General features: G+C 42.0%; 1 protein-coding gene across 1 annotated transcript; it reads right to left on the reverse strand.

Annotated features, from left to right (window-relative positions):
• Positions 1 to 1,346: 1,346 nt before the first annotated feature.
• SLC19A1 (solute carrier family 19 member 1) lies at positions 1,347 to 23,643 on the reverse strand. The gene is made up of 6 exons (XM_089680861.1): positions 23,516 to 23,643; positions 17,708 to 18,026; positions 10,279 to 11,032; positions 6,164 to 6,356; positions 5,390 to 5,531; positions 1,347 to 2,646 (listed from the first exon to the last, which is right to left on the reverse strand). Exons 2-6 carry the CDS (start codon positions 18,011 to 18,013, stop codon positions 2,464 to 2,466), a joined length of 1,578 nt encoding a protein of 525 aa, XP_089536987.1. The 5' UTR covers positions 18,014 to 18,026; positions 23,516 to 23,643; the 3' UTR covers positions 1,347 to 2,463.
• Between the last annotated feature and the right edge of the window lie 891 nt (positions 23,644 to 24,534).

Raw genomic sequence — 24,534 nt, forward strand, 5'->3', positions numbered from 1 at the left:
TAAGAAGTCCTCCAACTCTCTTCCTTTTTCCCTAGACATAGACATGTAGTCTCATGTGAGAGGCTTGAAAAAGGAGCATTTACGCTCTGAAACTGGTTGTCACGCTCCCCACGTTGCGGCCCTCTCAGGTGTGATGACACTTCCTGCCTTGTGCAGTCAATGTGCTCCAGTATTTCCAACCTTGTTTCTGGTGCCCTACACAGCTCCCAAGAGCAACCTCTGCTTCCTGGCTCTTGAAGACATACGAAGGCTAACCACTCTGGATGGATTACATGCTGTTATCCCTATGCATCCTGTCACTTGCCAGTTGTAAATTTTTTATAAAGTGTTTTCCTATAAACTGCACTTAGTTGACACCCTCTGCTGTTTTCTTTAGTCTCATGTGATCTACATGTGTACATTAATGAAAAAAGTGTTTAAAAAATAAATTATATATATATGTGTATGAACAACTGTCTCCTATACCAACCACCCTCTGAGATCTACAGGTAGCCTAAAGTGGAAGAAAAAACCAATACTAACTATTCTTGAAAAAAAATTAAGCCGCCCTCCTACTTATCCTGCCTACCCTGGGAAAAAAAGATCTGTGTATTTATCATTTTTTTCCATCCACTCTGGTTATGTGATCCTGCAGTTCTAATGCCCCTGTGTCAGTAAGTGGCTGCTGCAGGTGGGCACCATCAACGGCTGGGCCATGGTAGCCTATGAGAAACTTCTGGAATTCACAGCTGTTGTCAAGCACTTCCTTGCACAGAGAAGTCAGAGCTGCAGGATCACATAACTGGACTAAAATTAAAAAGTGGTAAGTACCTAGATCTTTCTTTTTTTTCAACACAGGGTATGCAGGATAGATAAGAGGAGAGGGAAGGATATGTTTTAAAGAATAGTCAGAGTTAGGCATTTCTTCTACTTTAAGGGGAAAGTCACTTTCTTGAGAAGAAACTTCCCTTTCCTGTCATCAATATTTAATCATACTGTGTCTTTAAACATCCCCATATAAAGCACAGCTGCCTAGAGGTTTAGCAGTAGTACAATCTACCCCAAGAGAACAAAATTAGTTCCCTTGGGGTAAACTTGTCATGAAAGAAATACAGAGACTATGTTAGCAGACTTAAAGCTGCAGTTTAGCTATGGCAATTTTTACATAGTTACATTGGTCCAGCATGTGCCATACATGTGTAGTACCCATGAAAGCCCAAAAATCACAGCAGGAGGGCTTCCATCCTCAGAACCACCATTCATTCAGTATTGAAAGCACTGATATCTGCTCCTTTTTACTCCTTGAACCCTAACAAGTTGGGTGCATTTCTAGTAAAATAAACAAGCAATAATACTTGCACAATGTCTACAAGCCTCTCAGTGTTTATTTTGGTCCAAGTGTTACAATAAACATGAAGCAATACACACAGCTCAGCTGTTCTTCCTTTAGTGATCATCAAAATTCACTGTACATAAAAAGTTTGAAAAATTGTAAGTGCACTTTGTACCCCATAGAGGGTGCGCATAACTCATTTACTTCTAGTATTTCTTAAAAATGTCTTACCAAACTGTATTTACAGAATAACAGCTTATACTTTTACTTCACAGTTCCTAATTATGTCTGTGGCCCATTAACTGCATGTTCCACAGTAGAACGTACCATCAAAGTCAGTTTCTATCCAAGCATAGGGCTTACTTAATGCCCAAATCCAGTTACTGCATCAGCACAGAAAGAAGCAGGGGGGACATCTCAGAGCAAAAAAAAAAAAAAAAAAAAAACACCTCAGAGCATTTGACTTGTGACTATTCTGTAAAAAATGGTGAAAAAAAAAAAAAAGATTTTGGCTAGAGTTGAGCTTCAACAAAGCATTGCAAGGTGCAGTGAGTAACCAAATGTGTTGGTGCCTATTGCACAATCATAATAAATAGCCCCGTTAGACATCCAAGTAGTGTAATGATTTTAAACTACAGTGATTGAGCTCAATAAAAATCATCTTTATATGAAAAAAACTACAGTGATTTAGAGATTAATGAGGGAAAATATAGTTTAAAGAATTTGCTGAAACAGGTGTCGCTGGAGGAAACACTTTCCTAGGTCTTCTAGGCTTATTCTATTCAATGTCGGTTCACATCTTAAATTAAGATGATCTGTTCCTTGGCAAACCAGAACCAAACTCCTGGGAGTCTTTTAGCGGAACTTCACTGCACTGGATGCAATCACTTGTCACCTGTCGTCCAGGCAGCGTCCACATTCACAAAGAATGACTCAAGGCTATGCCCAATGAAGCGCTCTTGTATCGATGGATGGTGCAAGAGGAAAAGATTGCACATTGTGCTTACAGTTCATAACTTGATACTAGCACAGCCTGGTCTCTATTGCTAAACGTATCCACTAACAACAGTAGCCCTGTCAGCAGCACAAGCTGGCTGTGCAAAGGCCAATATTCGAATACTGTTAACCTAGGTCTGCCTATGAAGAGACTTTCATGCTTGGGACTCTTTGCCAGCAATGTTATTAGCTGTCCCCTTTTGTTCATTGGCTGTTTCTGGCTGGTCCTGGGCGTTTGCTTCAGTGTTCTTCTGTCTCATGTGTCTGAAGATAACCCAGGCAGATGCTCCAAGGTACACGACAGCCAACAGTGTAAAGTAGACAAAATAAACATAAAACTGAAAGAGAGAAAAAAAAAAAAAAAAAGGAAGAGTCAAAATGCTCCTGTGCATACATGGACTATTTTCAATGAAGGCAAAAGCCAATGTGTCAGTAGTAGCAGGATGCAGCCAATCAGAAACCTTCTTTAATACAACCAAAAAGCTGAAAGTTATCTGTGATTTGATGTTGGGATACTGCATCGGTACCATCTGCCCAGTCACTAAATATTATTACAGGAACTTATATAGCGCAGTCAATTTACGCAGTGCTTTACATATATATTGTACATTCACATCAGTCCCTAACCCTCAAGGGGTGTACAATCTAAAGTCCCTAACTCACATTTATACATACACATACTAGGGCCAATTTAGACAGGAGCCAATTAACCTACCAACATGTCTTTGGAGTGTGGAAGGAAACCGGAGTACCCGGAGGAAACCCACGCAGGCACAGGGAGAACATGCAAACTCCAGGCAGGTGGTGCCGTGGTTGGGATAAAGTTCTTTTGTGCACGGATCTTAGTATAATACTGAACGCTGCTTAATCATTAGCCTAAGTTGTACAGAGCAAAAGGACCCTCATTAATGTTATGAATAGCAGCCAGTCAGGTTACAGTTTGTTGCCTTGCAATGGGAAAAGAGCTGTTAGAATCTGACTTGCTCTGCAAAACAGGTTCATCCGCCTTTGTTCATCTTTCATTCAAAAGTCCCATTGTGTACTGTGTGTGTAAATGGCATTTGCTAGTATAGAAACTGCAGTTGCCAACTAGCATAAAGTCGGCCTTACATGGATTGAAATTTGGTCGGTTCAGCTGGAAACAGAAAAATTTAGATCTATGTATGGGCAGAAAGGTTGTATGGAAATCACCCTACCAAACTGGCTTCTGTACAACTGCCCTGTATAATTTTCCGCACTTCATCAGCATTGCAGGCTATAGCCTGCACGGCTGATCAGTATATTCTGACATTGTGGAAGTCTCCCCACTGTCAGAATACAATAGCTCAGCAGAGAGGATTCCCCATCCACAAAATGGTTGAATAAAAGAAAAAAAAAAAAAAAAAAACAGACTTCCCAAAGAGCTGCTTATAGGTGCAGAGCTTGTAATCCTTATCCTTGTTTTACCACTTAATGAATCACTAACTCAGAACAATTGGAGGTCAGAAGTCCTTAAGTTGATTGGCACCATTATTGTGTCAGGCCAGTGATAACAGAGGACTGCTATGAAGATCAGAAGATATGTCTCAACATAAGGGTTATTGCTAACCTTGTGAAATCAACCTTATTGGCGGGGGAAGTCTCAGCACTCCTTTTAGGATAAAGACCTCTTCCAAAGTCAAACTGGTCATTGAAGACTTTTAAAGTGGTTCTAAAGGCTGAAGGTGTTTTACCTTCATGCATTCCATGCACCAGGACCCCCCTAAAACTTACGTGAGTCCCATCTCGATCCAGAGACGTCCACAACAGCCTCAGCTCTCCCAGGTATCTCTCTCCTCATTGGCTGAGATAGTAGTGGGAGCGAGCATGCTCGGGCATCCCATAGTAAGGTGCTTGCTGTGGGAGCACATGGCAGGAGGAGGGAACCGAGAAGAGGAGGATCAGGGCTGCTCTGTGCAAAACCATTGCACAGAGTAGGTAAGTACAACATGTTATTTAAAAGAAAAAAAAAAAAAAAAAAAACATTAATGTCACTTTAACTGAAAAATGCTACCTATATAAAATAGACAGCAGTTATGGGTCCAAATAGTGCCTAGGACCTCAGATGTTTGCCTAAATCCATCTGTGTGATTCGGGGGTAGGCGGTATCACTAGCTGGCTTAGGTTGGTGGCCTGAGCTTAGTTTCTGTGTGAAACACAGCAGAGCCAGCAGGGTAGGGAGGTGTTAGGAGCTGATGGGACCAGATGTTAGAAGGTCACATCGCACTGCAACATAAACTCACCTGCTTTAGGAACCTCTCTGCCACCCAGCACCCCAGACACTGCAAATGTCGGCCAGCCAGCTGCTCTCCCCTTATCTCTTTTGCAAAGACATACCCAATCAGTATTTGGTTCCACCCATTTCTGGTGACTTCAAGCCCTGCCTAGTGCACTTTGTAGGTGCAGATCATCTTCTAAAGACTGGAAATAGTTGCTTCAACTGACAGATGTGTGAGAGGAACCTCAAAACCAAGTTTCTGAGTTTCCTCCTGGGTGAATTGAGTGAAATGACAGCTATGCACATGGTAGCTATGTCCTATGGTTGGTCCTCAGGCCTTTGGGGGTGGTGTGCACATTGAGTGTGATCCCAGGGGAAGGGTGACACTATCCCTGTCTCAGAGGAAGTGAGATGCTAAAACACTCAAATGTATTAATAAGCCACCCACTGCCTCCATTACTACGGAACCCTTCCAATGTGGCAGCCATCATTCAGAGGTCCAACAACATTTATTCCTTTTTACTTTCAAGGGAAGTGTTTAAATTTGAAATACAACATCACTATTAATCACTCCTCCCACCTAAAATTATTGAATCTTGAGCCAGGGAGAGGCTTGTGAGAGGGTCAATGAGTAGAGGAAGAAGCTGCTTAACTGAGCCCCCAGCCAAATTGCAGGGTGGTACATTTAAGGACTGGGTAGCTGTCTGCTTGCATATAATTCTAAGAGAGATTTACTAATGGCCAGTCTAACACATCAGTGTCTTTGTGTGTAAAGTAACTAGCTGTTTACACAATACCTCAATGTAAACTGTGTTATGACTCTTGCACAATCACTTCTATGTTACCTGAGGGTGTACGGAAAGTGCCAAGCCTCTTCTGTCCGCAATCACAAGTGTAATTATAGACTTCAAGATTGTAGCAAAGAAAGTGTTAACCCCAAACACCAATGCACAAAGTTCCTTGGACAAGGAGCTTGCAATCTGGAAGCTGAAACAAAAATTTAAAAATAACATTACAATGCTCAATAATAGCTATAGACAAAACAACACACTTCGGCCAGAGACAAAAAGGTAAATTTAAAGTCAGGAGAACTTTACAAGAGCGGCCATTCCTGACTTATAAATTAATATGTGGTAATGCTTTGAGACAGAAACCTGGGAACAGGTATGAAGATCTGCAAAGTGAGAAAAAAAATCTCTTGTTCTTATCTGTGTATACATGTTCATGCAATTCAATTCATGACAGCTAGGCAACTAGTATTTTTATAGGCAGAGAACAGCAATGGCAGTCCTCAAGCTTCATAAAACATTATTACTTTAAACAACTTTGGGACAGTTGCCAGAATTCTGATTGGTTCCAGAACTGCATTCTGTCTGTGCTTACTGCAATGTCACAAGCAAGAAATGATTTAAACTGAGGAACCTTCTGACTTTAGTACATTAAAGTTTCATTGAGAATTTGCAGACTAATTGTATAATATGAGCTCTCAAAGTCTCTGAAGAGAAGTGCCAATGTGGCATGCAGGAACAAAATAACGGGTCTGATCGGCTATCCTGGACTGCAGGAAGACTCCATATTGCTAAATGTCAGTGTATCCAATGTAAACATAAGACACTTACATTGCGATGGGAACCAGGAACTGGTAGGAACTTCGAAATATAACATAAGACACGTAACACACCCAGATATTTGTAGTCGTGTTCATGAGTAGGAGAAGCCCAGCCTGCAAGGCGGTCACTGACCCAATAACCAATTCTGACCACAGGCTCCAGCGAATCTTCACATAGCCAGCAGCAAAAGAGGTCATGGCTCCTGGAGACACCAAGGACAAAGAAGTTACCAACTTGGCTACTTTTGGTTCTAAGCATCATCTGCTACAAAACAAGTACTGACAAACAGGCTACCACTGCTGACTTTTCTTTCAGAAGAAGCTAATTGCCTGGTTATTATGCTGGACACGTTCAGCAATTAAAATCAGGTGGCCTGATCCTCTTCTAATTGTATTTTTTACTTTCCTAGAGTTCATTATTAGTGAAAGTGTTTTTTCTTTAACCAAAAAGGAGTTCTTAAGGCCTCATGCACGCAGGACGTTTTTCTCACTCTCCTAAAAGCCTCTCTGCCTGGCAGCAGCGTTTTGGCAGAAAAAAAACCTGACGTTTGTAGAAGTGTGTATGTTTAGCAGCGTCAAGAGTTTGGTCATTAAATTTATTTAATTGGCCAGAATAATTTATTCTGGCCATTGAAATTAATGCCCAAATGCTAAACGTGCCTAGCGTTAACACGAATTTAGTGTCAAGCGTTTTTTCTGCCAAAACTACTGCTCCTGGCCTCACTGGCAGAGAGTTTTTTCTGCCTCTATACTTCTCTAAGAGTTTATGTGTGCATGGACACATAGGCTTACATGCAGGGGCGTTTAGAGGCAGGAAAAATAATGCCAGACTGCCCTAGAAGCAGCACCGGAAAAAAGTCCAGTGTACGTAAGGCTTAATAAATCACAATAAAGATTGCTTCTAAACAAAAAAATTACCTGGAGAGATAATTTTTGGGAAAATCTTAAATACAATAAAATTTGTTAAAGAAACAGTGCGCCAATTACTGTTAAGAATGAAGGTACATTTTTGTTTTCATGCCCGGGCCTCAGTGCAACAGTTCTCAGTCCAGGGATTTTGGCACCAAAAGTAACAAAAAATCCTGCAATTCCCCAAAGTGTCACTGGTATCAAAACGATATTCACAATACAACTAGCCACTTCAATACAGGGCACTTTTACCCCCTTCCTGCCCAGACCAATTTTCAGGTTTCAGCGCTCTCGCACTTTGAATGACAATTGCGCGATCATGCAACACTGTACCCAAACAAAAATGTTATTTTGTTTACAAAACTATAGCTTTCTTTTGGTGGTATTTAATCACCACTGGGGTTTTTATTTTTTGCTAAATTAACGAAAAAAGTCCAAAAATTTTGAAAAAACACATATTTTTCTTTGTTTCTGTTATAAAACTGCAAATAATTAATTGTTTTTCACAAAACCAAGATGTATTCTGCTACATTTCATTGGTGAAAATAACCCAAATCAGTATTTATTAGTCTGTAGGAAAGTTATAGAGTTCACAATCTATATGATATAGAATTGAAAATTGACCAATCCTGATGTACTGACAGCCAATCTCATTTCTTAAGGCCCAAAAATGACAGAACAGTACAGATATCCCCCAAATGACCCCTTTTTGTAAAGTAGACAGTCCGGCGTAATTCATAAGAGGCATGGAGAGTTTTTTGAAGTTGTAATTTTTTTGTCATAATTTTTCGGAAAATGAATTAAAAAAAGTCACATTTTTTTTACATACGGTCACCAGTGCAGTACAGCGTTAGCATATAACCTGGTGTGGTGGTGATCAGGTACACGGGTGACAGTACGAAAAAAAAATAAGATTTTTTTTTCAATTTTTCGTTTTTTTTTTTATATTGCACCATGACCAAAGTAGTATAATGTAACCATAGTAACATTGTACTACTTTGAGGAAGTGATCAGTATTTTTTTTTTACACAATTTGATTATAGCAAAGAATTTGTTGCTATAAGCAAGCATTTAACTGAATGAAATAGACTCATTCAGGTTTTTATTGTTGTGATTAGCCACGACTAATCACGACACAGATGGGCTGTGATTGACCCAGCCTGTGCATGTGATCGCTGTGACCATTCCTAGCTAGACACACTTGTATACAATGGATGGCATGAAAGGAAGCCATCCATGGTATCCAACTGTCATTTGACCTGCTGTGATTGGTCACAGCAGGTCACATGGTACTTGCAACAGGGCGGTACACAGATCTGTCATCAGCCGTATCCGAGGTACATGGCTGGTGACAGATCTCACCATGTATGGCATCGGTTCTCATAAATGTTGGTTACCCTCTCTGTAATGACAAATGTCTCCTACAGTAACAAACGATATGCGTTCTCTCTCCTAATGCAGATACAGAGCCCCCCCCCTCATGGTAATGACAGATTCAACCATCCAGCCCCCCCTCTGCTGGTTCTACCAATTCTGGGGGATTTTTCTGTGTCAGCAGGTTTTGTGGAGACGGGTGAGGGGCAGTGTGTGTCTGGTCCTGGGAGTCAGTGTTGTGAGGCAAGCAGGGTGGAGGGTACAGAGGGTCCCCAATAGGAGACACAAACCCAAGCAGCATCTTTCCACACCAGTGAACACAATCTGGCTACCAGGCAGTACTCTCCTCCTCTTGCCTTGCTCAGCCCTGTGACAGTTCAGGGTCCATCAGCACCAACACTTCCTCCCCTGTCCCTAGCTGCTCTCATCCCATCTTCCGCTCTGTCCCTTGACTGTGGGTCAGAACATGCAGGGACACTGTGGGATCTGCGCTTCATTGGGAGAGGTAGCTTCGTGCACGAAAAAGTCTCCTCCCGTTCCACCCGCCAGCTCTCTCCTCTATTGCTCCACCCACCCGTCTCTCTCCTTCCCTGCTCCACCCACCAGTCTCTCTCCTTCCCTGCTCCACCCACCAGTCTCTCTCCTTCCCTGCTCCACCCACCTGGCTTTCTCTTTCCCTGCTCTGGAACTTTTCCGGAGGAGCAGTTTAGTTCAGGGTCTTGAGAAGGGGTATTATATTTATATTGATTTTGTATGAATGCACATTGTTTTCACTGATCACTAGCACTGTACTTGTCGAAGATTCTGGTTATCTAGTATCTTCATGTATTTTCACTTTTTTTTTTTTTTTAGTATAGCAGCTGGGTGAATTTTGCTTTTGGAAAATAGGTATATACTTTTCGTACATTACCATTTTTTTTCTTTTTTTGCACTATAGTGAGGAAGAGCTTATTATTAATAGATGCTATATGTTAAAATAAGCACACCTAGAGAAATACCACAAGCCAGCCATCCAAAACTACTGACACTCAATAAAAATTTGAGGAAAGACAGCACTGAACCCGCAGGTACCCTCTACTGGTATGGTTATCTTAAGATATAAAATGTTGGTGTAAATGATCTGGGTCTGGGCAGGAGGCTTCTACACCCCAGAGGATCTCCACAGTCTCCCTGGTTTGTAGTGTGTTGTAAGGAGTTTACATTGAAGCGACACACCACTGTTAAGAGGTCCAGACATAACTTTATTCCATTAAAAGTCATGGGTCTAATTGAAGAAGCCAACACGTTCAGGGACCCTCTTCATCAGGGCTACAAAGAACATAAAAAGATTTTTGTTTCAATCTGACATCAATACAATGTCCCTGCAAAGGGGTCATATTTAAAACCAGTCAATCATAGTAACAGTTAAAAAAAAAAAAAAGTTGTTACATAAAAATGAGAACATGAGTGCTGAACAAAAACAAGAATATGGGTGCTGAAAAACAAAAAACAGCACCCATATTCTCGTTTATGTTCAGCACTCATGTTCTAATTTATTTATTTATTTATTTTCTATATTAGGATTGGCTGTTTGGATTTAATTATGACCCCTTTGAGGGGACATTGTACTGATGTCAGGTTGGAATGAAAATCTTCCTATGTTCTTTCTAGCCCTGATGAACGGGGCACTTGCACCCCCCGAAATACGTTGGCTACTTCTCAAATTATACCCCTGACTTTTAATGAACAAGTTGTATCGTGACCTCTTAACAGTGGTGGGGCGCTTCAATTTCAACTCTTCTTACATAATATGGCTGTCTACTGAATTCTACATCATCTTACCCAGCCCAACCAGAAACTTACCAAGAAGTGTTGATGCAGCATCAACACCCCCATTATATACCCGTCGGTTGTCTCTGGTAGGGTAAATCTCATTCCACAAGATCTGAACATAGTATAGCATAAGATAGTAGCCAGCCGAGTTAAAAATCCACCAAAGAGACCAGAGACGTAATTGGGGATGACGGAAAATTCCCTTGAGCTCAGCAAGCATACGGATGAACACAGAGTCTCTCCATCTATAGCACCAGCCACCAGCCTTGCCTGCAGGATTCATCTTTTGCAGCTCTGAATGGTTGATTCCATTCTCATGTTTAGAAACACTTTTATTGAAGAAAAGGCTTCTTTTGGGGCGCTGCAGAAACAAGGTGAGTATCAGTCCGAATATCATGAAGCCAAGAGAAATGTAGTTCAGAGTCTGAAAAGGGACGCCACCCAATGTGACACAAAGCTGCCCCAGCACAGCACTGATGAACACCCCCATGAGCACAGATGACCGGGAGAATCCTGCAGCCCTTTGATACCTGGCAGGGGATACCAATGAGAAGATGTATGACGAATATGCAACACGTGCTGCCATGGTGATGCCATAGAAGAACTCCATAAACTGCATAGCAATGACATCAGTACCAAAGATAAGCAGCAACCAGACTGAGATGTGACTGAGGCTTTGGAGGATCAACACTGGTTTATAGCGTAGGTAATCTGTCAGCAGGAAAACTGGCACCAATACCACCATGTATGAGTAACTCAGCACTGGAGTAATTTCGTTGGTGACCTACAGGAACAAAATAGAGAGGCGGTTAAAAACATGCAGCAGCACATCAGTAAAATCATCCCTATGGTCCTGCCTCCTTTAATGCAGTACATACCTGACAGACCAGGTGAGGGAAGGACGGCCCTCGAAGCCTAAGTGCTGCAGTCCAGGGGATTAAAGGGGGTAGATATGAAGGCTGACAGTACATAAGACTGTTAAATGGTTTGTTTCTTATAACAAACTCAAGATCAGCTTTAAAGTGGAACACCACGCAAGCAGCTAAAGCACAGTGGAATGCAACAGAATTGTTCATGGAACTTAGGACTTCACCATTGTTGAAAGGCATCCAGGATGGCACATAGGAGGAGTCTCCTTGTATCCGGACGATATGCAGTTGTACCTGTCCCACAACATACTATATCTGAGCTGTTATGTATTGTCAAGAACTTTCTCCACTACTTGCGGTTCAAAGTTAATTGGTCCAAATTACATACAGTACAGTGGGAAAAAGAATTATTTGATCCCCTGCAGATTTTGTAAGTTTGCCTACTTACAAAGAAATTAAGGGTCTATATTTTAATAATTTTGTATATTTTAAAATGATAGAGACAGAATATCAACCAAAAATCCAGAAAAAAAAAAACACAATACAAATGTTATAAATAGAGTTGCAGTTCAGCGAGTAAAATAAATATTTGATCCCCTATCAACCAACAATACTTCTGGCTCCAAAAGACTGGCTATGTGCTCATGTGGTACACAGACCAGTCATGTAAATTTTAAGATGGTGTTCCTAATGACAACTTAAGAGCATAAAAGACGCATGTCCACAGAATCTTTTTCTTCCATTCAAACCTCACAACCATGGGCAAGACCAAAGAGCTGTCAAAGGATGTCAGGGACAAGACTGTAGACCTGCACAAGGCTAGAATGGGCCACAAGACCATCAGCAAGAAGCTTGATGAGCAGGAGACAACTGTTGAGCAATTATTTGCAAATAGAACTCAATTTACAACATTTGTATCATGTGTTTTTTTCTAGCTTTTTGGTCTCTAGCATTTAAAATACAACTATGATAAAAATTATAGACCCTTCATTTCTTTGTAAGTGGGCAAACCTATCTGCAGGGGATCAAATAATTATTTTTTCCACTGTATTTTCCCTATGGTCTGAACAGGACAGCACAATGTTTAAATGGTTAGCACTTCTGCCTGGCAGTACTATGGTCATTGGTTCGAATCCCAACCACAGCACTATCTGACTGGAGTTTGCATGTTCTCCCTGTGCCTGTGTGTGTTACCTCTGGGTACTCTGGTTTCCTCCCAAACTCCAAAGACATGCTGGTAGGTTCACTGGATCCTGTCTAAATTGCCCCTAGTATGTGTATGTATGAAAGTAAGTTAGGGACCTTAGATTGTAAGCCCCTTGAGGGTTAGGGACTGATGTGAATATACAATATATATGTAAAATGCTGCGTAAATTGACAGTGCTATACAAGTATCTGTAATAAATAATAAACTGCCCTTTGCCTTGCTGTCCATTTGCCCACTGCAGACCACAAATACATTGAAGTATTTAGGCATGGATTTTCATTTGGCCTTTATTAGTATGATAATTTGTTGCCATGTATACCAAAACCACACTGTGGCTTTAATTTCCTCTTATGCTTACAGGGAGAGTAAATTTTAAAAGATTTTCCTTCCCAGATTTTTGTATATTTTGTCTAACTCCCCAATCTATGTTCCCAAAAGGGTATTCAAAAGACATTGACTGTCCTCTCCACATTTCTCTGACTCTAAATTACCCGTACGTTCATTGTAGACTCCTCAGCTTCCTAACTCTCAGGGGGTTTGGCCCTGCCCAACCATAACCTTTATTATTATGCTTCTCAGTTGGTCTAAATTCATTGTTGGCTTTTCCCTCAACTGAATAATGCAACCATTACAACGGACACTGCTGTGGTCTCATTGTATAGGATGTTAGCCAATGTCATCTACAGGCACTCTCTCCCAACAGTTAATGGGTGCCATTTTAAAAGTATCAGTGAAAATATATACCCAGTGTTTGCACATACTGGCTGATATGGTACAATTAGTTCTGTTAACCCTAAGCTTCCACACTTTTTTGGCTTTCTAGATGGTCTGCTGTGGGCACACCGGGGCCTAAAATATATAAATCTCTATCTATCTCTCTCTCCCAACTGTATTCTCAGGACTCGTTTAAGGCCTTTTCTGTACTGCAACGAGAGCTAGTATCACAATGAATTTGAGCGTCACACCAATGCGTTAGTGCTTTTTGCAGAAATGCACTACAGTCCATTTAACATTGTTTTCTATGGGACATGCTCACATCTACAGCGAGGAACAGAAGTATTTGAACACCCTGCGATTTTGTAAGTTCTCTCACTTAAAAATCATGGAGGGGTCTGAAATTCATATTGTAGGTGCATTCCCACTCTGAGACAGAATTTAAAAAAAAAAAAATTCAGGAAATCACATTGTATGATTTTTAAAGAATTTGTCTTGAACTGCTGAACATACGTATTTGAACACCTGAGAAAATCAGTGTTAATATTTGGTACAGAAGCCTTTGTTTGCAATTACAGAGGTCAAACGTTTCCTGTAGTTCTTGACCAGGTTTGCACACACTGCAACAGGGATTTTGGCCCACTCCTCCACACAGATCTCCTCTAGATCTGTCAGGTTTCGGGGCTGTCGCTGAGCAACATGCAGTTTCAGCTCCCTCCAAAGATGTTCTATTGGATTTAGGTCTGGAGACTGGCTAGGCCACTCCAGAACCTTGATATGCTTCTTACGGAGCCACTCCTTGGTTATCCTGGCTGTGTGCTTCGGGTCGTTGTCATGTTGGAAGACCCAGATACGGCCCATCGTCAATGCTCTGACTGAGGGAAGGAGGTTGTTGCTCAAAATCTCACAATAAATGGCCCCATTCATCCTCTCCTTAATACAGTGAATCGTCCTGTCCCGGATAGGTTAAAAAAAAAAAAAAAAAAAAAAAAAAAAAAAAAGATGGGGGGGGGGGGGGGGGGTAAGGTTTATTTTTTTAACCATTTGCCTACTGGGCACTTTTACCCCATTCCTGCCAAGACCAATTTTCAGCTTTCAGCGCTATCGCACTTTGAACGACAATTGCGTGGTCATGCAACACTGTACCCATATTAAATTTTTATAATTTTTTCATCACACAAATAGAGCTTTCTTTTGGTGGTATTTAGTCACCACTGGGTGTTTCATTTTTTGCTAAACGAAAAAAAAAAAAAAAAGACCATAAATGTTGAAAGAAAAAAGTCTTAGTTTCTATTATACAATTTTGAAAACAGGTAATTTTTCTCCACGAATGTGCATTGATGAGGCTGCACTGATGGGCATTAATGAGGAGGCACTGATGGACCCTAATTTACATTGATAGGCAGCACTGATGGGCACTATTGGGGCTGCACTGATAATCAGTGTAGATGTCTTCTTTCACACTTGCCAGTTATGGCCATACTTTCTTCATGCTGAGACAGTGTGAGGAGAGTACTGCCGATAACCAGCAAGTGTGTTTACCACGTGATCAGTTGTGTCCAATCACAGCTGATCACACCGTGATCACGTCATGGTAAAGGGCCACTGTGATTGGCACTTTACCGTGACATGTGATCAGCTGTGTCCTAAGGCGCATGGGGGGGGGGGGGCACGGTTCTGGAAGGACGTCATGCCACCCTCCCAGAACTGAATGACCGAGCTGAAGCCATCATTCCGCTATAGCGCAGTCAGAAAGTGGCTAAACAACAAATAGGTTATACTTTCCTTCTCTGTTCAATAGAATTGCACAGAGCGGCCTTACCCCCCTCTTCTTGAGCCTCTCATCAGTGCTCAGTGAAGAAGCTGCTTCCTATTATGGCACACCTACAGGCACGATTGATCATGAGCTGCGCTGCCTGCGTTCATAGTTACAAACAGTGGCCCCACCTCTTGCTCTTTCATCACAGAATCAAGTGAGGGCTCAGTTAAGTATAGGGTGGGGAGATAGGGGACGATCTTACTACCTACAATTTTTTTTTTGATAAAAATGTTGAGGCTTTAGAACTAATTTAACACTATAGAACCAGTCCATTTTAATTTGGCCGGCTACTATTAGCTATGCATCAGCTGTTATTTTACAGGCACACAAACTTTTGGCACAATATACTGCTCCCATATTAAACAGCAAGTGCCAAGATGTTATAATGTTTGTGATCAGATGACTGAAGTCTGGTTTCAAAAGAATGGACAAAGGTTACAGTTCACATGCTTTCACAGCAGCTTACAGCATTCCTTAGCAAGTGACGTATGTGTGGTAAGCTGTGTGTCTGCAGAGTTCTGATCACAGACCACGGAAGTCCCTGCTCTGCACCATCAAGAAAGTTAGATATGAAGGCAATTTTACAACAGGAGAGGTTCTCATCCATGACTAAATGAGATAGAGCAAAGTGCAGCAGTCCAGAGTAACTAATAGACAATCCTGATCAGTTCCGATGGGTTACCGCACTGTGCACATGGCTGCTGTTCCTAGCATGGACTCAAATAAGCTCATTTATCCTAATCTATTAATGGAAACTGCTTAGATTATTAAAGTGCTTCCAAACAAAGCTGAAATGATGACCAAAGGTTTGTTTTTTCTTATGGTACTGAGTCAGCATATGCAAGTAACAAAACAGAAATCATGTAATGAATCCTGGAAGAAGAAACAATGTAAATACAGTATAACTTGGATCACATGCTGGCATATTTAGGCTGAACTTGGCAGTAGTCTTTAAAAAAAAAATAGAAACATGAAATAAAGCTTTAACACGTGTTGCAGCGCACCACAATGGGTGGTAACACTACTATGAATTGTAATGTGCTATAATGGAAATATTGCTGCATGCCTGTTTTTGGTATGTGTTAGGAGCCTTTTCATTTGAATTTGCTGCCTTAAAAGTACAACTATGGGTTCCTGTATAACTGGCTAAACCAGGGCTGGACAAATTTGCTTTCAATCTAGGAGCCAGCTAAAAAAGTTAAGAGCCAGGTTTTTTTTATTTCACCATTTGCCTACTGATTACTTTTATCCCCGTTCCTGCCCGTGCCAATTTTCAGCTTTTAGTGCTGTCACACTTTCACTGTCAATTGCATGGTCATATAGCACTGTACCCACATAACATTTATACCAATTTGATAGATCTAGTAGGGCTTTTTTTTGGTTAGATTTCATCACCACTGGGATTTTTAGTTAATAAATAAGCAATTTTTCTTCTGCACTGATGTGCAGTGATGAGCTTACACCGATAGGCCACATTGATGGGCACGGATAGGTGGCTGCACTGGCTGTCCAAGGGGTAGCGGGCTCCCGGACTACTCAGACCCAACTCGAAGCCGTAATCTGAGCCCGTCCAGGGGGGAAAATGGAGAGCCCAAAGAGTCCCCTGCAAGGGGGTGTCCGGCTCAGGGTCATTGTTGAGCCCGTTCAGTGCTGCCAATTACTTTTCTGAGGTAAGGCTGAGAGTCTCCCTGGACAGCTCAGCCTGGACCCGCACCCAGTGATCCTGTAGGAAGAGCCCAGAGCAGAAGGCTCGAGACCTGTACAAGGCACATTTCCTGCCAGGGCTCCGCTCCTTCCCTGACCCCCCCCGACAGCCCCACATCTCCCCTAACCCACACTTCACAGTCCCACCCCTCTCCTCCTTTAACCTTCCCTCCCAGTGCAACCCCTCAATACTCCCCAGCCTCATAAACACACATGTGGCACATGCCAGCCGCCCGGGAATGGCAGGACTACAGTCTGTTCTGCGACGCCCCCTCCCCAACCATGCTACGCCACTGGGGCCGACAAAAGCCCAGGAGCCAGGGTGCAGTTTCTAATTGCCAGAGCGAACTGGGATTTGTCAAGTCCTGATCTAAACAATCCAGTTGCTAGGTGATACACAAACCAAAGTAACCACAAAACCTCCCTTCAAACTTTCTTTATCGCTCCTAAGCCAAATCCTCCATTTTTGTTTCATATGCTCCCCCTCTCAGACACTGCAGCTCACTGTAGAGAGTTGCAGCAACAGAGGCAGTGATGTAATTCAGGATGCAGTGGACAGGATTAGCTGTGGGTAAAAATAAAAGTAAAAACCAGGCTGAGGAAAACAAACAAACAAACAAACAAACAAAAAAAATCACATGTCTCTTCCAGGTCAGTGAAAGGACATTTGTTGGTCTCGCTCCCCTCTACCTAGCGGTAGCAGCCATGTTTGTCCCAGATCCGCTGATGAGCGCGCAGAGCCGGGATACATGGCAGGGGCGTGGGGTGGTCGTGCTGTGGAAGTGATAACTTTGCCCTGGACCACCGGAAAGCCAACAGTCAGCTTAACATACACACACGTCCTGGCTAATACTGCAGCTGGAGTATATTTAGAAAGCCCCTGATCCCTGCGCCGATTCAAAATGTCAATGGACTGAATTTATTTGAAGTGTCACAAAGTGAAACCCCATACACACCTCTATGCATTTTACTTTAGTTCACCAAACCACCTGGTGGTGTTGCAGTGTAAATACAGTTTTTTCTATGTGCCCCAGCGGTGACCTGAACTGATCTAGTGCAGAAAATTACAGGTCACCACACTATGTGTGAACAAGCTCTAAATATAGAATTAAAAAAAAATGAAAATACTAATATTCTGTAACGTACCTGCTCTTTGGTAAAGTTTCTTTCAGAACTCAGTAGGTATGGTGTGATAAAGCTTTCGCCAGGACGTATCTGGTTCATGAAGCCATAAAAACAAAGATAAAATAGCAGACACTTCCATCGCTGGTCATCACCAGGTAGGGTCGACTGACCATCTGATGCAGACTGTGGCTCATCGACAGGAGACTGTGGCTCATCGACAGGAGACTGTGGCTCATCGACAGGAGACTGTGGCTCATCGACAGGAGACTGTGGCTCTTCTTCATTTGGAGGATTTTGCTTTTCATCTCTTTCACAATCTGAAGCCATCTACAAATTAAACCTTGCAATGAAGAAAAAATGTACACATCAGAAAAACTATCAGAATTGCTAATCCATTCTTGCACAAATGGATATTAAAGTCATCTATCCAGCTGGCAGGTGGAGCTGTGTTTTTTTCTTTCATGTGATGCATTGCATCATTGCTGAACAAAGCCAGTTTACAGAACAAAGCAGATCTTCAACCAATAAATTAACCTGCTCTCCTTTGTTCTCAGAGAATCACAGATATGTGGTATATACAAAAAATAATTTTTTTTTCCCCGCCTTATATAGGGGTGCAACCTGCCACTTCCCGATTCCTTCCCGATGAGGTAGGGATTGGTCATGTGCTGCCTCCTGGGATGTCCACATGACACATCCCATGTGGCAGTGTTTTTCAAACCCAATACCTGTTATATGCACAAGATCCTGTGGTGCGCATGCACATGAAAATCAGGAAGTAACAGGAGTGACAAGATGCCGGCGCAGAAGCAGAGTTCCATGGACTAGTACTTTTTTTTTTATTATCATACAGAGATTTGTTAAAGCAGAACTTCACCCTCTCAATCAACATTAAATATTTTGAAACCTTTTGTTGCTAGCATTAGTAAATAGATAGGAAAATATGTTATATTTACTGGTTTTAAACATTTCTTCAGTTACTTCCTGGTTTCAATGCCTAGACAAATGTGTGATACATCCCAAGAGTCTTCAGGAGGAGGAGCTTTCTCAGCTAAGCACACTCGCCTGTCTGCATGCCTGAGCTAAGGGCAGATGGATTCCAGGAAGTATACAAATGAAGAAAATATAGATGCCGCGCTCTATCAAGACCTATTACCTGTATATAGTATAAAAACTGTATTTGCATTAAATCTCTAATAGCTGCATGATCTCTTATGTGTAACCATACATGATTGTAATGCCAATCAATACCCAAACATGTGTTGATAATAATGAATAAATTAATTAGAAAAATATATATCAAAATTGGTGATATAAAAGAAAAAAAAAAAAATAAATAATAAACGTCTGTGCAAAATTATTCAAATGTGTGTCCTTCGATGATTAAATAAATAATCCAATTATTAAATTGAAAAATATGAAAAATGAATAAAAGGTAAAAATACAATAAATATTGTGCAAAAACACAAAATAAACTTGGTGCAGAGTTCAGCAAGGATGAAACATCTGTGTGCTCTCCTTCCAATCAGCCTGAGGTGATGCAGGTGAAGGTTTCTCAGCTAAGCACACCCTCCTGTTTGCATGCATGAGCTAAGGGCAGATGGATTCCAGGAAGTAAATGCTACATGAATCATCTGCCCTTACTCAAGATGGCCATGGCCAGAAATGCTAGGGGGTGTTTTTCAACATGGTTTCCCAGCAAAATAAAGCACAGAGACATGGATGGATGAGTTTGCTTTAAAACTAACTGGTTTTGGTTTAAGAAATGGAATATAGTTTTACCTAGTTAGGGTGATGCATCTATTTAATTGCATGCTATCCCTAAGATAACTATCTATCTCCTTAGGAACAAGTGAGTCAGGATCATGGCTACAGCTCCGTGAAAATGCGGGTTTGATAAACAGCTGGGCTAATATGTCACATTTTATTCTCTGGAGCCTTTGCTTTCAGAAAATATATGTTTGGGGGTTCCAAGTAATTTTCAAGCAAAAATAAGCGGATTTATAACATGTATGGTTAAGTGGTTAAAGTAGAATTCTGTTTCCAGTCACTTTAAATAGTTTGTATTGGCCAAGCTCAACATTCAGGACCTGCCACAGCCCTGCAATACATCTGTGCATGTACACTAAAAATGGAAAGCATTTAACCACTTGCCAACCAGGCACTTATACCCCCTTATTTACCAGGCCAATTTTTAGCTTTCAGCGCTGCCGCACTTTGATTGACAATTGCGCGGTCATGCAACATTGTACCCATATGAAATTTTGATCATTTTTTTCTCACAAATAGAGCTTTCTTTTGGTGGTATTTAATTGTCGCTGGGCACTTTACTTTTTGCGCTATAAATAAAAAAAGTGCAAAAAATTTGGAAAAAAAAAAAAAAAAAAAAGTTTCTTTGTTTCTATTATAAAATTTTTCAAACAGGTATTTTTTCTCCTTCACTGATGTGCGATGATGAGGCAGCACTGATGAGGTGGCACGAATAGGCGGCACTGATAGACAGCACTAATGAGGTGTCACTGATAGGCGGCACTGATAGGCGGCACTGATGATGGGTACTGATAGACGGCACTGACTGGCATCACTGATGGGCACTGACTGGCGGCACTGACTGGCACAACCCCTGGGCACTGACTGGCAGCACTGCTGGGCTGCACTGGTGGGTGGCAATGGTGGGCAGGGACAGGTGGGTGGCACTGGTGGGTGGGCACAGGCGGTTGGCACTGCTGGGCACAGGTAGGTGGCACTTCTGGGCGCAGGTAGGTGGCACTGCAGAGTGGCACAGGTGGGTGATCTGCTGGGCACAGGTGGGCAGAGCTAGTGGGCGCACTGCTGGGCACAGGTGGGTGGAACTTGCGGGTGGCACTGCTGGGCACCGATCTTCAGGGCACTAATCATCAGTGCCCTGATGATCGATGCCGATCCCCGTTCTGACAACTGCTGGTTCTCGGCAGTACTTTCCTCACGATCTGACAGCGTGAGGAAAGTGCAGCCGAGAACCGGCACTTGCATTTCCCTGTGATCAGCGTGTCATTGGACACCGCTGATCACATGGTAAAAGGCCACTGTGATTGGCCTTTTACCACATCACGTGATCAGCTGTGTCCGTAGGACACAGCGATCACGGAGATCGCCGGGTGCGCGCCCCCTGGGGCGTGCAGGAGAGCGCGTTCTGGGAGGACGTCATGTGACGTCCACTCAGAACTGGCCGGCCGCAGTGCAGCCGTCATTCGGCTATCTGCGGTCGGCAGCTAGTTAAAGGAGAAGTTTCAACTTAAAAAAAAAATAAATAAATGCATATCTTTAACAGGTAAAAAAAAAAAAAAAAGTATTTTTTTTTTTTTAATTAGGAGCCTATAAAGCATTGAAGCTGTGATCAGCAGACTGCAGGTGCAATCTCAGGCTCCTACAGGCTGCCTGTACCTCATATAAGCAGGCAGTTACTGTAGGACAGGAAAAATCAATGAACTACTAGAGTGCTCACCAGCACCCTGGTAGTTCACTGACAACTAAAAGCTGTCAGACACAGTGGCTGAGAGTAGTTGTAGTCCTCTAATTCACAGAACTCTGAAGGAATGATGCAGCGAGGTGGGAAAAGCTGCATTTTTTTGTGAAGATTCCTGGCCCACTGTCACAACAGGGGCTTAGGAGCGGGGGCTTCTCATTTAGTAACATGTTACAATGGATACGAATGTAACATGTTATGAAAGATGAACTTATCCTTAACAAAAATAAACATTTATCTAATTGTGAGAGAGGAAGGGGGGGGTGCAAAGGTCCACATACAGCTGACCATACATGCAAAGATTTCCTTTGTTTAGCCTGTGGGCTGAACAAAACAGATGTAACTGATTAATCCAACCACGATACACTGCATGGATGGAGGAATCTCCTGCTGTGGGCTCTTGCATTCTGACAGCTGGTGTTCACAGTTGTCAGGATACTCAAACACTGCATCTGATTGGATGCAGGAGCAGTTTGAGTGCCAATTTGCTGCCTGGTCCTTTTGATCTTCAAATTGAAGAATACTGATCCAGGTGATGCTGTAGGACCATCCATGTATTGAATTTCAGCCGTATGACCAGCTTTGCTGTGACAAATGCAGAAGATCCATCACTGACTACAACAGCATGGCTAGACTAAACTAAACTGTGTCTGAGGTCAGGAGGCGGGGCTTAGTCGTCTTTTTTTCCTTCATTTGTCATCTTGTCTACAGAATTAAAGTTAACTGATAACTGGAGTTAAGCCACCTGTGCTCTAGACACAGAAAGTTTTTATGTATGAGCTGATCACACCGGTGCATTGCAGGAAAATGTGCATTTTTACCACAAAGCATGGCAAGACATAAAACACAGTGCGATGCTTTTCATCATAAATCATACCCCACAGGGTGGATAAAAATCAATGATTTTTTTTTTAAATAATCAGATTTTTTTAAATTTAAATCAGATTTTTTTAAATTTAAATCAGATTTTTTTTATTTAAATTGGATTTTTTTTAAATAAAATGATTTTTGAGAAAAATATATTACCATCCTAAGGTTATTCCATCATGAAATAAAGATTAGTTTTTTAATTATGTTTATGTATATGTTTAATTGTTTTGGTAAATAAATTCCATGAATCCATTCACAATGTCATGCTCTTCGAGAGGACATTTGTAATATTATTGGGCAGTTTCTCTGCCTACAAGATATTATCACAGATGCTTGGTTTACTTTTGCAGTTCTCAAAACTGAATTTGACTCAGTGGAGATCACATGCCTCTTCTTCACAGCAAAAATGTTATAACATGAACAGTTACGAAAAAGACCTTAATCCTAACTTCTACAAACCTATGAATACAGAATCAACCCCTTCAGTGCTAAGTTTCAAGAAGTTCAGTGAATAGAATAGAAACAATATTTTTCTGATTGTTTGGAGTGGAATAGATCTGCACAAGAAGAAAGTGAAACTAAGTGTGAGGAGGAAGGGGGTGACTGTCTAAGTTTCTTAAAATATATATATTTTTGTTTATCCAAATTAGTTAAACATGGATGTTTGTTTAAGCAAATAACATATGCTGGAATGTTATTGTTTCAGATGAATAAATCTATTTAAATTATTATTATTAAGGTAATGATTATTTTTCTCCTTCCTAAGTACAACAGAAAAGTTGTCCAAATATGAATGATTAACCTATTAAACTGGGGATAAAAAAACTAATATGAAAAGTTGTTATTCTAAAAATCTTCATCTACTTGCATATTAAAGTTATACCAGCAAGAATTAGTCTATGTAGAAAACTAGGATTTAAATCAAGCCTTACTGACTAGTGATTTAAATCAGTTTAATTTAAATCAAATCCACCCTGGTTGTTATCATCACCCCATGTGACCCCCCCCCCATGGTTGTCATCACCACCCCATGTGACCCCCCCCCCCCCCCCCTGGTTGTCATCACCACCCCATGTGATTCCCTTCCATGGTTATCATCATCACCACCCCATGTGACCCCCCTCCATGGTTATCATCATCACCACCCCATGTGACCCCCCTCCATGGTTGTTATCATCAGCACCCCATGTGACTCCCTATGGTCTAGGGTTGCCACTTCATCTCTATAAACACATATTGATTACACAGGTCCTGTGGCTGATTAAGGTGGTCATTAGACTCACTTGAGCCTTATCTGCATTAAATTGTCCTCAGAACTGTGTAATTAATATGAGTTCAGTATTAAAGGGATGATGTGGCAACCCTACATACCTACCCAGGACCCCCCTGCACCCTCTGTCACCCTCCTCTGCCGGTCCGTCCCTGTATTCCCCCCTCTGCTCCCCTGTACTCACCTCTCTGCCTCTTCTCTGTCACTAACACGCTGCCAGTCTGTAGGAGTCCGTTGCATACTGACACTACACTTCCCAGGATCCCTCGCGAGACTACATTTCCCGGCATGAAAGGGAGATCAAACGAACTTTATTGACAGACAGAGAAGGCGTACAGGCAGGTGTGACCAGCAGAGGGCTGTGTGTGGGGGCGGAGCGTACGGATGTATGTGGGGCATAAGAAGGGGCGGTGAAGTGCTGTGACTGGCTGGTAAGGTGAATGTGTGCCGTCCATAGGAAGTGCTGGCAAGAGAGCCATTTCCAGACAATCAATGTCATCTGTTACTAGTGAGACAGAACACAGCGCAGCATCGAGCATAGACTGTCCATGGTCTGAGGGCTTACTGTGCAGCTGGCTACTGTACCAGCACTGTCTCATTACTATTTCACCTCTGGAACATTTATTTCGTTTTTGGCACACGTTAAGGTGGTTGTAAAGGCTCATTCGTGGTTCACACTGATGCAATGTGGGAAACGCAGCTAATTAATTGCACCCGGTGCAATAACACTTGGTGTCACCCCTCTGACGATCCCCGCAAGATGGATCGGATCTGAGGATTGAGCATAATGGATTGGAGTCCGATCCATTATCCTACCCAATCCGTAGATCCGATCCATCCTGCGGGGATTGTTGGCTTGCAACCTATACGGGGTTAAGTGATCTCTCCACGAGTTCCACGAAAAGGTAAGTTTTAAAGTAAGCCGACGATCCCCACAAGATGGATCAGATCTGCAGATTGGGGAGCATAATGGATCGGACTCCAATCCATTATGCTCAATCCACAGATCCGATCCATCCTGCGGGGTTCATTGGCTTGCTTTAAAACTTACCTTTTTGTGGAGTGGGTCCACTGTCACCCCATGCGATAGGTGTCACCCGCTGCAGCTCTCATCCCCTGCACCTGCCCTAGGGACGCCACTGAGGGTTGCCACCACATCCCTTTAAAACCGAACACAAATTACACAGGATCTATGGATGATTA

This window comes from Staurois parvus, unplaced genomic scaffold, assembly GCF_062004578.1.
Source record: "Staurois parvus isolate SC_StPar_1 unplaced genomic scaffold, SC_StPar_1.0 ptg000251l, whole genome shotgun sequence".
Lineage (NCBI taxonomy): Eukaryota > Metazoa > Chordata > Amphibia > Anura > Ranidae > Staurois > Staurois parvus.